The sequence below is a fragment of the Vigna radiata genome, unplaced genomic scaffold (assembly GCF_000741045.1).
Source record: "Vigna radiata var. radiata cultivar VC1973A unplaced genomic scaffold, Vradiata_ver6 scaffold_48, whole genome shotgun sequence".
Classification (NCBI taxonomy): Eukaryota; Viridiplantae; Streptophyta; class Magnoliopsida; order Fabales; family Fabaceae; genus Vigna; species Vigna radiata.
The window spans coordinates 456,424-470,871 of NW_014542925.1; the positions used below are offsets into that span (position 1 = coordinate 456,424).

Genomic DNA, 14,448 nt, shown 5'->3' on the forward strand with positions numbered 1-14,448 from the left:
TTACATAGATAAGCGGAGAAATAATCAATCTCATAAACTCTCTTTTTCATATTTTAAATCTTAAGCTCTATTTAATGTATATTCTAACAGAGATGGTTATTTTTATATTTAGATCTAAACACCAATTTTACGGACTAAAATAATATATTTAAATTAAACATAATTTAAATTCTAATATATATTCTTTATATAAAATTATGAGACTCATTCTTTAAACTAAACATAATTTTAATTTGGACTAAATATGTTTTTAGTCCTTAAAGTTTCAATGTTTTTTGGTTGTAGTCCCTGCATGAAACATTGATGGCATTTCATCCTCTTAGTATGGAAACAAGTATTTTTAGTCCCTAAAAACAGAAGGTGTTAATTTTTTTGTGATGTGACTAACGACACATCCATGTCTTCTCTGTACACTTGTCTGCCATGTCTTCCCCACCCAAAATTAGGGTTTCGGATTAGGGGAAAGGGGAAAAATTCCTTTGCCTGTGCTTGTGTCGCTCACACTTACAGTGGGAGCTAGTGATTCCCGCAGGGAAACGATCTCGATGATGGGTTTCACGATTGGGTTTTGTCTTGCAGGTCTGGTTGTGGTTGCAGGTGGTGGAGAAACTGCGTCACTCGCAGTTTGGATTTGGGACGAAGATGATGCAAGAAAACTGCAATTAGAGTTTTTTCGATTGGGGATTTCTTGCGATGACAATGGGTAACGATTTGGGTTTCTGAATGATGTCTATATGGTGGTTGTGGTTTTTGGGTTTCCCTGGCTGCCTGAGAAGCTTCACGTTGGCGACGAATTTTTGCTGTGATGGTTGTGCCATGGGTTTCAAATGGAGGAGATGAGTGTTGTGGTGATGTTGTGTTGGCCATAACATGTACATTTGTTTGGATTTTACAAATTCCACCGAAAGCTATCAAATTCCGACACTAACATCATTGGATTTGGACAGCGACCATGAATAGGATTCTTGGATATCATTGGCTTCTAAAAAAACTGCGTCACTCGCGTCTGGGCTTCTCGAAGGTTGGTTGCGGTGGAGATTGGGCTTGTGCAGGTGGTGGCCGAGGCGTCTTGCGGCGGCTTTGCAACGCTGGTGGAGCACAGTGGTGTGGGCACTTTCTGTTGCTGGGTTGGTTTTTTTCTGAGTGCAGGTTTGAAGATGGCTGACCATGGAGGTTGAACGGTGGCATGGAGGCGATGCGAACATACGAACACGCGAGAGGAAGGAGAATGCTGTGGTGGTGTGACTTTGTGGTGGCGCGATGATGATGACGGTGGTTGTTGTGCGTCGACGGCCTTGGGTGAGCTCATGGTGGCTGGTGAGAGTCGTTGGGTGGCTACCATGGAGGAGGTAGCGGCGGCTAGAGTTTACCAAATTAAAAAAAATGCTATGTGTCAGGCAGTGTAAAGAGAAGACGTGGCTGTGACGTTAGCCATATCACAAAAAAATTAACGCTGTCTGTTTTTAGGGACTAAAAATACTTGGGACTAAAAATACTTGTTTCCATACTAAGAGGATGAAATGCCATCAATGTTTCATGCAGGAACTAAAACCAAAAATCAATAAAACTTTAGGGACTAAAAACATATTTAACCCTTTTAATTTTAATATATATTATTTATTCAAATTTTTTGGGGGGCTTATGCATCTGCATTAATTAAAAAACAAATATCCTACCATGCAATTTATAGGTTGACGTTAGGTTGTGGTTGAAAGGGAAGTAACATGAGCATTAAGTTTAGGGGTTCATCCCCGAAATTAAAACTATATAAAACACCAACTACCATTCTCACCTTCCAATCCCACTTTTCCATCACCAAAATGTAAAACCTCATCTTCTTAAGTTTTAGATTCAAAAGCTATGTCTTGTCAATATAAAGTGCAGAGTTGTATTTTAATATTTTATTTAATTAATTTAGTTTTAAAAACAACATACTTATTAACAACTCATTTATTTCCTCCTAAATCTATTTTCCAGTCTCTACTGAATCACATCTTATTACTTATTTTTTAAAATATTATTATTTTTTAAAATATCAATTTAGTTTTTTTTTTTGAAGTAGTTTAATATAATTTTAATTTTTTTTTATGAAATGAAGTCTTAAGTTTTGTTAATTTAGTCTTTTTTTCTTATAAGTTTGTTTAAATAATTAACTACTTGTAAACATGATATATCTATGTTATTTATGATAAAATAGTTCATGGGTCAAATAAATATAGTGTAAGCAAAAATAACAATGTCACGTATACAATTTTTATATAAAATAATTCAGTCCTTTTTTTAAATAAAATTAAGCAATTTGTTTCCCTCTAAATTAAAATTAAATTTAATGTTTATATAAATATTATATTGATATTTTTATTAAAATTTATATTTTATTAAATATTTTTTCACTCATTTTTAAATCAATTATAATTATACTATTAAAATATAATTATTAGATTTGTTCTAAATTAATTCAAAAATAATGAAAGACTTAATTAAAAGAATAAGATTAGAATTAGTTTTAAAAAACTAATTATTTTTAAATTAACTCTAATCTTATATTTTAGATGCAACAAAAGTCAAACATAAATTTAACCATTATATTTTAATAATATAGTTAAAATTGATTTAAAAGTAATTTTAAAAATATTTAATAAAAAATCTGAATTTTAATAAAAGTTATAAAAATTAAGAGAAACAAAATCATTCCATTTAAAAAAGTTAAAGTTAAATTAAAATAACAAATATAAAATTTAATAATTGAATAAATATAATAAATATAAATATCAAATTAAATACAAAACTAATATCATACTTGACACAAAAATATTTTTTTAAAAATTAAAATAAAATTAATTAAAAAAATATAAAGAAAAGTCATGACCTATATCTTAATCATGTTGTTATATTGCTAATTATTTAAGTAACATTACCAAAAAAATGACTAAATTAATAAAAATTAAGTTACTAAATTAGAAGTTAATTTTTTTTAAAGAAATACTTAAACTCAACACTTATCTTAATTAATAAATGAGGTAAAATGATATGATACTTTTGCAAAAGTAACTTGTCTTAATCATGGGACATTCAGGTGATCTTTCCGTGTACATGAAGAAATCTGCTAAACACTACTCCTCGAATCCTCTTAGATGTAACTCATCCACTAATCATAACATCCAAATTGCATAAATGATCACTCCACAAACTTTTATTTCAACTCTTCCTACAAGGCCTAATCCTCACAATCCCCACCCAGAGCCATGGATCTTCCTTGTAGATCAGTGGAAGAATACTTTCTAGTTGAATTAAATTACTTGGATTAATTGGCTCCAGCTATTTTTTTTCTTTTTGTCTATACATTGTAACTCCGATAACCTGCAACTGCAATGACATTCAATTTCTTAAATCTTTCCCTCCTTATATCTACACCAAGTCACAGCCTAGTTTGTTGATGAGATGAGTGATGAAACATCACAATGATTGAGCTGAATTTACTCTCCGAAGTTTCTTTCTGGGTTTAGGCATCACTTCAACTGGAATTATGTACTCCAAGAGCTACAACATGAAATGAAATTAAAGAATATAGAGATTAGATTGATAACCATCATATGAAAAAAAAAAAAGTAACCTGTTATATCACTACACATAAGGTTTCAAACTTGATTATATCATTTTTCTGTTATTACTACTTCTTGAGGTCATTCTTGGTGTATAAATTATATAGATCTATTTCTTCAAAAAAGAAGATTATATAATTAGAAACAATCAATCTATTAGGCTAGCAAAACATGAAGATAAGAGACTATTTTATCACAAGAGATGTTATATAGAAATTCTGCTAGTGATGCACAAATTCAACCAGAAGTATAAAATTTAAGTTAAGAATATATGAAAGTGTAATACAAATAAGGTATATCTATTCAATAAGTATGATAGTAGGGACAATACAGATGACATCCATTTTATGGACTGTAAAATAAGAATAAAAGTCATGGTCACTATTATCAGAGTTTAGTTGGTAAGGGCAAGTAAATAAGTTCAAGCAGCAGAAAAGTATGACTACAGACAAAAACTAATTCCAAAAGAGAGTATAGATTGCAATTGAGACAGTTTAGTATAATTTTTATCTCAGAAGTAAAGCTTATGCTTATTGTTGAATCCAGGTTTCTAAAAATATATATATATAACTTCGCTTCTATAATGAATACATGTTATTACAACACAGTTTCAAGTATACCAGATAATGAACATGTCTAAAAGAGAGCATATCCATTACAGACCTGCTTTTTCCTCTGCCTTCTCATCTCAGCCTGCATTCAAGACCCAATATTTCAAAATCCAATAGAAAAATTCAGATTGCAGACACAAAATGTAAACAATCTTTAACCACAAAATAAAGGTTTACAACAGACAGGACTCAAAATTCACAAATAAAGTTGTATTAACCTAAGGGAAGTTTCAACTTTCATCAGTCAAATAGAGAAAGCCAAATCATGCAATCCACAACTGCACTCAAAGAATATTCATATAATAGAATCTCCCCAATCACTGCTTGAACCAAACCAATTCTATGCTTTTAACAAAAATAATCATTCAACACAAGAGTCCCCCAGTGCAAACCAAAAAAGAATAAAAAAATTCCAACTCCACTAACCATTTATTCCCATCCTTTTTTCTGATAACTGCAATTAGAAGTTTAGAAGCATAGGCTCCCCAGTAAGACCCTATAGTGTCTTTACAAGCTTTAATTTTTTTTTTTGAACAGGAAATAAGACTAACCTTACATAGCCTTTGCCAAAGGATGTACCATACAACAACTAAACATGACATGATTAACAAATACTGAAAAAATAAGAAGCCCAATAAACAAAAAAACAAAATCATCAAACCCTCACCTCTTCGTTAATTAACCGGGCGTTCTCTTGCTCCAGCTGGTGAACAAGATACTCAAGCTCCGATGTATAAGCCTGCACAGTAAAGGAACATCCCAAGAATAAGCTCCACAACAAAACCCAGAAATCAAAACAAAACAAAAATCCTAAGTTTAATCCACTTGGTTCCCAATTCCAATCAGCTAAATCCGACCTCGAAATTAGAAACCACATTGAACAAAAGATATTGGACTTCCCACAAGAATCCCTGTTCAATAAAAGTGAACACATATCCGAACAAGGATTTCATCCCAACCTACTCTGCCAAAGATCAGCCCTTTGCCTAACATCAAACAACGTTAGAAGGGTATGTACCTGCTTGCGTTCCCGGGACCTAGCAGCGGACTCTCGATTCTTGATCATCCTCCTCTGCTTCTGAAGTGTGGCCTTGTCCACGGGTTCCTCCACTACCCTTCTCTTCCCTTTGGGGACCGAATTGGTGGGCGCAACGCCGTTTCCAAAGGGCTCAACGGAGGAGGAGGAGCCTTCGGCGGGCAGAGGGAGAGGAAAGGGGAGAGAGGAAGAAGGGGGCAGAACCCCTCTCACGTCCTCCTCTCTGACGGCGCCGGCCTTGGTGAGGAAATCCTCCAGGGTAATAGCCTCGTAGCCCTCTGGGGCGGTGGCGGTGGCGTTGACGGTGGCGGCATTTCTGTCTCCGGAGACGGTGCCGGCAGGATGGTGGGGGTGAGCGCCGGCAACGATCTCCTTCCAGACATCGTCGACGGTCTTGGCGGCAGAAGGGGTGATGGACTTGAGAAGGTCGTCCATGGAGGTTGAGTGGTGCAGATCAGAGAGTAGAAGAGAGGAAAGGGGAGATATAGAAGAGTCGCGTGGCAGATCCGGATTCGTCGAGACAACAACCTTCGACGACGCCATGCCGCTTTTCAAGCCTTCTTTTTTTCCTTCTTCTTTCTCTTTCTTCCTCTTCAACTGTCACCAAAGAACATACACTACTTCCATTTCTTTTCTTATTAATCTATTCACCCTTTCACTGTATGGACACAAACCCCACAAAGAAAAAAGCAAAGCATCGATTATGTACTTGTTCTTCTTCTTTATGTTATTTTTTTCTACATACTCTCTCCTTTCACTTTACATGCCATTAATGAATCTCATTCTTATTTCTCTTTTTCTCTTCCACACTCACATGTCTTTCGTGATTTACTCTCTTTTTCTTACTTCCTCTTCTCTCATCTAAGCTTTTTACATTCTCCTTATTCATGTCCTTTCTTCATGCTAATATCTCTTTATATGAAATACTAAGTAACATTCAAACGCAACTGGAAAAACTTCAAAGACTTTATTTTGTGAAAATAGCAGGTAGACAAATTTTCATTGCTAAATCATTAAAATAATAATAATATATAAATAAATAATATATGCATCTTCTCTTCCTATCTGTATGTATCTAGATCCCACTAGAAACTGGCATATATTAAATTTAGCTAGAATTTTTTAATTTTCTTGTCTTTAATTAAAAATTACTTTTTCTTATTTTTAAATTAAAATATAATAATAAAAATAGTACTAAAATTATAGTAAATATATTGCATTATAAATTAATAAAATCATAATACTAAATATTTAATATCATTAAAAACTAAAATTATATATTATCATAATATAATGCCAACAAACATAAAAAAAATTATATATCAACTGAAATAGCATAAAAATAAAACGGTCAATAAATAAAAGGAAAAATTAAATTATATTAATTATTATATCCATTTCTATTATAACATGTAAAATAAAACATGATTTAATTAAAACGATTATTTCTTTTTTTTTATCAAGAAAATATATTTTGTTAAGAGGTTTTCTTCCCTGTGAAAATAAAATTGTCAAGTGCAATAAAATCTAATATTAAAAAAGTTATTGTTATTATCATTGAAAATACAGTTAATATATATGAAGTAAATTTACATTTATTATGAAAAAAATATTTATTTGTATATATATTTTCTTAAAATATATATTAATTTTGCTAAAAAGATAAAATATATATTTAAATGAGTTTTTTCAATTATATATAAAACATATTATCTAAATTTTTTTTCAATTATAAAGAAAAAAAAATAAAAAATATTGTAATGTACACATGATACATTAATAATATATAATGTATTTTAAAAGACTAATAATAGTTATAATTTCCTGTCACAATATAATATTTGCTTTGTCAATTTGATTATTTTATATTTTAATTCAAAAATATTTAATATTACATTAAATATATCTTTACACATTTTTTTATGTGAAATAAAAAGTATTAATAATGTAACACCTATTTTAATAATGTTTAACTATTATAAAAATATTATAAATTTAATATAAAGAAAGTAGTTAACTCGAAAAGAATGTATAAATTACTATTATAATTATTCAAATATAACTATAACACACTAATATATACTATTAGGTTTTAAACTATTTTGAATAATTACACTTTAAACAAAAATTATAATAAAGTATATTAAAAATTAGGTTTAAACCCTCTATTGGTTCTCACTTTTGTAGGATAATTTCAATTCAGTCTTCATTTTTGCAACTGTCTCAATTGGGTCATATCTTTTGTTAAAATGAGCTAATTTTACCCTAACTGTTAAGTGGTTTCAGAAGACATTAAATTTATGGCACGTGATACAGAGAAAATTTGTTGATGTGTGTTATTTGATGATGTGGATTTTTTTAATTAAATTGTATGTTATTTAATTAAATAAACAGTGCTGATGTGACATTATTTACTTCCCATTATTTACTTTAGGGATTTCATTTCCTGATTATACGAATTAGGGATTTGATATTGGAATTGGAGATTTCATTTGCTAGAACGACGAAGACGACGAAGATGAATTGTAATCTTGGACAAGATGAAGAGAATCTAGGTGATAGATGTTGCGAACTAAGGTAAGTTAATTTCTTTTCGTGTTTGGTTTTCTTTTTGGACGTATAAATGTCTTTTTTCTTTTACGAACATGTGCGTCTTCGATAATGGGGTTTTTTGTGTTGTTCTGTGACTATTTATAATGATTTGTGATCCCCATTTTGCATGTTCAATTGTTACATTGTAGTTTAGACACTATGGTCTCGATTGTTCATATTTGAATTGTTTAGAAGTAGTAGTGGTCCCCTGTCTGTTTCTGTTTCCTTATTGGGGATGTTACTTTGTTCCTTGTCCCCTGTCTGTGTCTGTGTGAGTGTTTAGTTAGTGAGTGAGTGTTCCCGTAGTGGTAGGAGTGTAATTGAAATATTTTTATTCACTCCCATAATGTACAGGTAATAAAAGCAACTTGTTGACATGGATGAGGAACGTATTAAAGCTGTGGTCCACCATACTGGACATTTTGTGAGTGATGAAAATGGACAGCTAAAATTTGATGGAGAGAGAGCATAATGGTCTTGTGATCCAGACCTGTTGAGTTATTTTGGCATAGTAGCCTCAGTCAAAGAATTAGGTCATATGCACATGAAAGAACTATGGTACAGTTTAGGAGATCAGTCTGTGGACCCAGATAGGTTAAAATTATTAGGTAGGGGTGTCATGCATATGTTGAACATTGCTAGGCTAAATGATGAAGTTCATTTGTATGTGGTTCATAATACCATGGAACCAGAAATAATAGAAATAATTGATTGGGTTGGTGGTCATGTTCAAGATGAAGGTGATGTTGCAACATAAGTGGAGGAGGGTGAGGTTGTTGGTGATGGTGAAGTTCAAACAGAAATGGCGGAAGGTGAGGGTAAGGTTGTTGGTGATGGTGAGGTCCATACTGAAGTTCGAATAAAAATGGTGGAGGGTTAGGGCATTATTGAAGTTGGAACAAAAATGGGATATGGTGATGATCATACTGAAGTTGGAACAAAAATGGTGGATGTTGAGGAGGATGCCCATGGTGAGGAGGATGCTGAGGTCCATGAGGTTGAGGATGCTAAGGTCCATCATGTAGAGGAGGTTGAGGTACATGATTTTGAGCTAAAGGATTTAGGAGAGGATGAGGATGTACATAAGGATGAGACTGCGTACGAAGATGTAGACGAAAGTGAGGGTGAGGATGTACATGAGGTTGAGACTAAGGACGAAGATGTAGATGATGAAGAAGTTGATGTCAGTGAAGAAAGTCTAATTGATGTCAGCATTCAGTGTGACATTGGAGCTTCCAAAGGAAATTTGAGACAATAACCTTCTTGTCCAGTAGGTGAGTATTCTCGGTCAACAGATAATGATTGTATTGATCATGTCAATGACTTGTCTAACAATGAGTGGCTTTTAGAGGAATTGATCAGTGGACCAGATAGTGAGGAGGATGATGGGTCCACTAAGATAAGGTTTCCAACTTTTAGTATGCCTAAAGGTTTGGAAGCTTATAAATGGGAAGTAGGCACTTGTTTCGCTGAGAAAAAGGAATTCACAGATGTCATAAGGACTTATGCACTAAGTAATGGGAGAAGTTTAAAATTTATTAAGAATGACAAGAAAAGGATTTCTGTGAAGTGTTTGGGTGGAAAAGGTAATGGTAAATGGTATGCTGATAACGGTTGAAAAACAATTATTTTCATGTCATTTTAGACCAAATTACACCCTTTAAGACTTAGAATGAGCTTAGAATCAAGTAAAACCCAATAAATGAGTCAGTCGAGAGTCAAAAGCTGTTTTTAGAAATATTATGCTTGTTTTGCATTGTTTTGTAGTGATTTTGATGAAAGTGAAGATTGGGGTTGAAGATGAAGGTCTTAGACTCAAGACAGAAGAAGAAAATTGAAGAAAAGAAGAGTCTAGGAACCGCCCAGTGGCACAATTGCACCGCTGGGCGGTCCAATGCGAGGAGGAGGCACCTAGCGTGGACGCTGGGCGGATTTGCGATTACGGGCAAACCGCCGGGCGGTGGACCCCTGCCGCCGGGCGGTGGCGCGATAATGGGCAAACCGCCGGGCGACATAAGTGTGCCGCCGGGTGGTTGTCCGCTGGGCTTGGGCCTGTTTTCTGTGATGCTCATCAGCTATAAATAGCCCTGTTACGATTTCATTCTCATTCTTTTGACAGAAGAGGGCGGCCAGACCTAATTTTCACTCTCTGGAGAGGATCTCTTGGATGCTTAGGCTCCTTTTCATCTTATCTAGGGTTTCCTCTTCCATTCTTCCATTATTTTCATCTAAGTTCACCATGGCAATGGTGAACTAAACCCTTTTGTTGTTGGGGGAAACAATGTAATCTTTTGAAACTCTCTTTTATTGAAACTCTTGTTTATTTATATGATTCTTCATATGCTTTGATTATCAATTGTTGGGTTCTCATCTGCGCTTAAAGCTTTTATCATTTAACTCATTCGATAATTGTTGTTTGTCTCTATTGATACGGGAACGTACAATACTGTCATGAACTGGTGAGAAATTCCTTGATTAATGAAATACCACCTAGGGATAGGGAGGTAGGACGATCAATTGTTTTTGCTTCTGTTCGGTAATGCATTGCTAATTGCTAGGGGAGGCTAGGGATAGCAAGCCGGTAATTAGTAATAGGCTCTTTTCGTCGAGGGATCGGGTTAAGGGTAGGCCAAGAAAGTTTGCATAACAATTAGATAATCAAGCACATTAAGCAAGAGGAGTAGATAAGAGGGAGCGGATAAGATGAAATTGTCAACCCCCAACAACTCCATTCATCCATAGTCTTTTTCGTCAATTGAATCAAACACATTACATGTTTATTTTCTGTTTTTGCATTCCAAACAATTAATTTTTCTCTACAAGTCATACAATTTCAATTCATACGAACGATAAGGCCTTTCGAGTCTCTTGGGAAGAACGATATCGGGTATTACCGATTATATTACTTGCACGATCTGGTACACTTGTGAGTGAGTCAACAAGTTTTTGGCGCCATTGCCGGGGACTCGAGGTTTGTTTTTTCAAGTAGTGAAAATTGATTGAATTTGACTTGATTTTATGTTTATTTTTATTTTTTTTCTAATAAATGTTTTCTAGGGTTTTGTGCCTAACTTTTGCAGAATGCAGTACGGACAAGTATTTGATTATATGAGCACTCAATTATACCAAAATAATTTCAACCACTGGTGGGAACCCCACTCATACATGGATCAAAGCCAATTTGGGCAAGCTGCTGAGCCACAAATTAGACCAATCAAGAAAAATCCTGAGTCTGATGAACTTTTTCAGAGGATTATGAATTTTGAAGTATACCATGTCAAAGGCATAGAGGAGAATGTAAAGAATGATGAATTCTTTCCACAAGACATGTATTCAAGATTTTCTTCTCATAGAAGCATGGAAGAAAGGCAACAATATCAGTGGCAGCAACAATACTCTTCACCAATAGAAACGTGGGAGTATGATCAACAACTATGCCAACAGATAGCTGATGTGACAGAACAAGTCAAAAGCCTTAATGAAAAGTTCGACAAATTTCTAGAGAAGTGTGATTCCAAGAGCTATGAAGTTACCTTCAGAAATTTGGAGACACAAATGGATGAGGTTGTTGATGAGGAGAAGGTAGAGAAAGAAGTGAAAAAGATAGAAGAGAAAGAAACAGAAAAGGTTGCTGCTGAGGAAAAGATAGAAGAAAAAGTTGTAAAATTTAAAGAGAGGGAAAAACCCTTGCCCTATCCAAAGATATAATAAAGGAGAGAGAAAAACAGTTCGAGCGTTTTATGGAGGTTTTCAAGGAATTGGAAATAACTATACCATTCTCTGAGGCACTTCAGCAAATACCATCATATGCAAAGTTTTTAAAAGAATTTCTCATGAAGAAAAGAAAGTATATTGAGAAGGAAACTATTGAGGTGCAAGGAAATTGCAGTGTCGTCATACAGAGGACATTACCTCCTAAATTACAAGATCCAGGGAGCTTTATCATTCAAGTGGTTGAAAGAAAAAAGAAAAATAGAAAATGTGTAAAAATAAAGAAGAAAATAAAAAGAAAGAAAAAGAGAAAGTTGAGGGGGGAGAGTGAGAAAAAGAGGAAGAGAGGAAAGAAGAAAATATCATATGAAAAGCCCCTTCCTCATCAAAAGAAAAATCATAGGAAGGAAAAGAAGTNTAAGTGNTTTATGGAGATCTTCAAGAAATTGGAGATTAAAGTTCCTATGATTGAAACATGGAAACATGTGCTTGGTGTTCTCCACTTTATGAAGAAATTCAGCAGGAAGAAGAAAAAGAGAAGGATATCAAGCAAGAAGAGTATCAACACCTACTGATGGGCTTGATGGGGTTATCCTAATTGTTGTAAATCAATGTTATTTTTTTTAGTTTAGGTTTATTTCATTTTTAATCTTGTAATTATGTGATTTTTTGGAACAATTTCTGGGTAGCATATGCTGAGGGATGCTAATTTTTATGAATCCACTGAAGGATAACAGGAAGGTACACCTACTGATGGGTGTTGGAAGGATTTGCACTTACTGACAAGTGCTAAACAGGTTTGGGTCAGGCTCGTGACGTTAAACAAGCGCTACTAGGAGGCAACCTAGATTCTCTCTTTTACCTTTGCATTTAAATTCTTAGAATAGGTTGAATTTTATTTTTCGTGTATATGCTTGGCTGGAATACTTTTTCTGAAGATGTTTGACTGAATAATTTGCATAATGAGCCTATTTGATGATGACTTAATGTGGATGATAATTGAGCTGCATTGCATGTTGATATTCTGTGAAACAGATGGGTGATGAATTATGATTGTGGTTATGATGCTAAGAAGGGTGTATGAATGAATATGGTGTGAGAAAGCATGTTGTGTGAGGTATTGAGCTCTAGAATTTTCATTGTTGTATGTATTGTTCACTGGAAAGCATGAATGATATTGCCTTAATCTTGATGATTGATTGAATTGCATGTGAATGTCATATGATCAAGGCCATTTTTGAAACCCCTTCTCTAGCCAAATTTTCACCCGAAGTGCTTGAAAATATTATACCCTTTTTGAACCTTATCCTTAAACAGGATGTGAACCCTTGTCTTGAAATTCTTTACCTTGAGTTGGGATGAGCTTAATTGTATGCGATGAAAAGGTTCAAGTTTGGGGTTGAATGGGGGGAACTGAAAGGCAATTGAAAAAGCATTGAGCTTAAATGTTGTGAAAGAAAAATACATGAGAAAAAGAAAAGAAAAGAAGAAAAGCATGAAGATAGGCTCAATGTAAAAGAAAAGGGAAAAAGTTGGGAATCAGTGAGATTGGTGAGGAAGAGAGTTGTGCTTAAATATTGAATACTATGATAGCTCTCTTAACTCAAGGACTTTGCATTCCAGAAAAACCAATTCTTCTTGTTAGCCCAACCTCATTACAAGCCTTGGAAAAGTCCTTTTGATGGCACTTACATGTAAGGATTTTGGTTGTTTTATATGAATGACAATTTTATTTCATGTGACTTGCAAATAATAGAGTGTTGGAGTGTTACCTTAAACACTTAAGTGATTGAGTGAAGCACTTGCCTGGTGAGAATTGCTAAATTTCATGATTGCATCTTTGCTTAGTGGATTGGTCATTCATAATGTGTAACATTTGTTGAGTAACTTGTGAACTGTACAGAATTAGAAGCATGTGTGCATCTTGATTTGATTTCACTAAAAATCTGAAGTTGAGTAGTTCTTGTCATGTACTTTAGGAATGTTGAACCATTGGATGAAATAGTAGAAAGCCAAGTTTTGTTTTGTTTACTGTTTTGTTTTGTTTGCTTGAGGACAAGCAAAGTTCTAAGTTTGGTGTTGTGATAACGGTTGAAAAACAGTTATTTTCATATGTCATTTTAGATCAAATTACACCCTTTAAGACTTAGAATGAGCTTAGAATCAAGTAAAATCCAATAAATGAGTCAGTCGAGAGTCAAAAGCTGTTTTTAGCGATATTATGCTTGTTTTACATTGTTTTGCAGTGATTTTGATGAAAGTGAAGATTGGGGTTGAGGATGAAGGTCTTAGACTCAAGACAAAAGAAGAAAATTGAAGAAAAGAAGAGTCTAGGAACCGCCCGGTGGCAAAATTGCACCGCTGGGCGGTCCAATGCGAGGAGGAGGCATCTAGCGTGGACGCTGGGCGGATTTGCGATTAGGGGCAAACTGCCGGGCGGTGGACCCCTGCCGCCGGGCGGTGGCGTGATAATGGGCAAACCGCCGGGCGACATAAGTGTGCCGCCGTGCGGTTGTCCGTTGGGCTTGGGCCTGTTTTCTGTGACGCTCCTCAACTATAAATAGGCCTGTTACGATTTCATTCTCATTCTTTTGACAGAAGAGGGCGACCAGACCTAATTTTCACTCTCTGGAGAGGATCTCTTGGATGCTTAAGCTCCTTTTCATCTTATCTAGGGTTTGCTCTTCCATTCTTCCATTATTTTCATCTAAGTTCACCATAACAATGGTGAACTAAACCCTTTTATTGTTGGGGGAAACAATGTAATCTTTTGAAACTCTCTTTTATTGAAACTCTTGTTTATTTATATGATTCTTCATATGCTTTGATTATCAATTGTTGGGTTCTCATATGCGCTTAAAGCTTTTATCGTTTAACTCATTCGATAACTGTTGTT

The 14,448-nt window shown here is 34.3% G+C and overlaps 1 protein-coding gene across 2 annotated transcripts; it reads right to left on the bottom strand.

Annotated features, from left to right (window-relative positions):
- Positions 1-3,005: 3,005 nt before the first annotated feature.
- On the bottom strand, positions 3,006-6,181 carry LOC106752792 (protein ABSCISIC ACID-INSENSITIVE 5). 2 transcript variants are annotated; one of them, XM_014634567.2, is made up of 4 exons: positions 5,232-6,181; positions 4,881-4,952; positions 4,223-4,295; positions 3,006-3,540 (listed from the first exon to the last, which is right to left on the bottom strand). In XM_014634567.2, the coding sequence occupies exons 1-3, from the start codon at positions 5,790-5,792 to the stop codon at positions 4,239-4,241; spliced, it is 690 nt and encodes a 229-aa protein (XP_014490053.1). In that variant the 5' UTR covers positions 5,793-6,181; the 3' UTR covers positions 3,006-3,540; positions 4,223-4,238. The 2 variants fall into 2 exon arrangements, with proteins under 2 accessions (XP_014490053.1, XP_014490052.1); XM_014634566.2 differs by having other exon boundaries at positions 4,266-4,295; positions 5,232-6,178.
- Positions 6,182-14,448: the final 8,267 nt, after the last annotated feature.

Excerpts from the sequence above, each read along its gene's own strand:
- LOC106752792 (XM_014634566.2), bottom strand. The coding sequence starts at position 5,792 with ATGGCGTCGTCGAAGGTTGTTGTCTCGACGAATCCGGATCTGCCACGC. Across the intron at positions 4,296-4,880 it reads CCCGGTTAATTAACGAAGAG|GCTGAGATGAGAAGGCAGAG; the intron begins GTGAGGGTTTGA and ends TCTTGAATGCAG. Across the intron at positions 3,541-4,265 it reads GAAGGCAGAGGAAAAAGCAG|CTCTTGGAGTACATAATTCC; the intron begins GTCTGTAATGGA and ends TTCATGTTGTAG.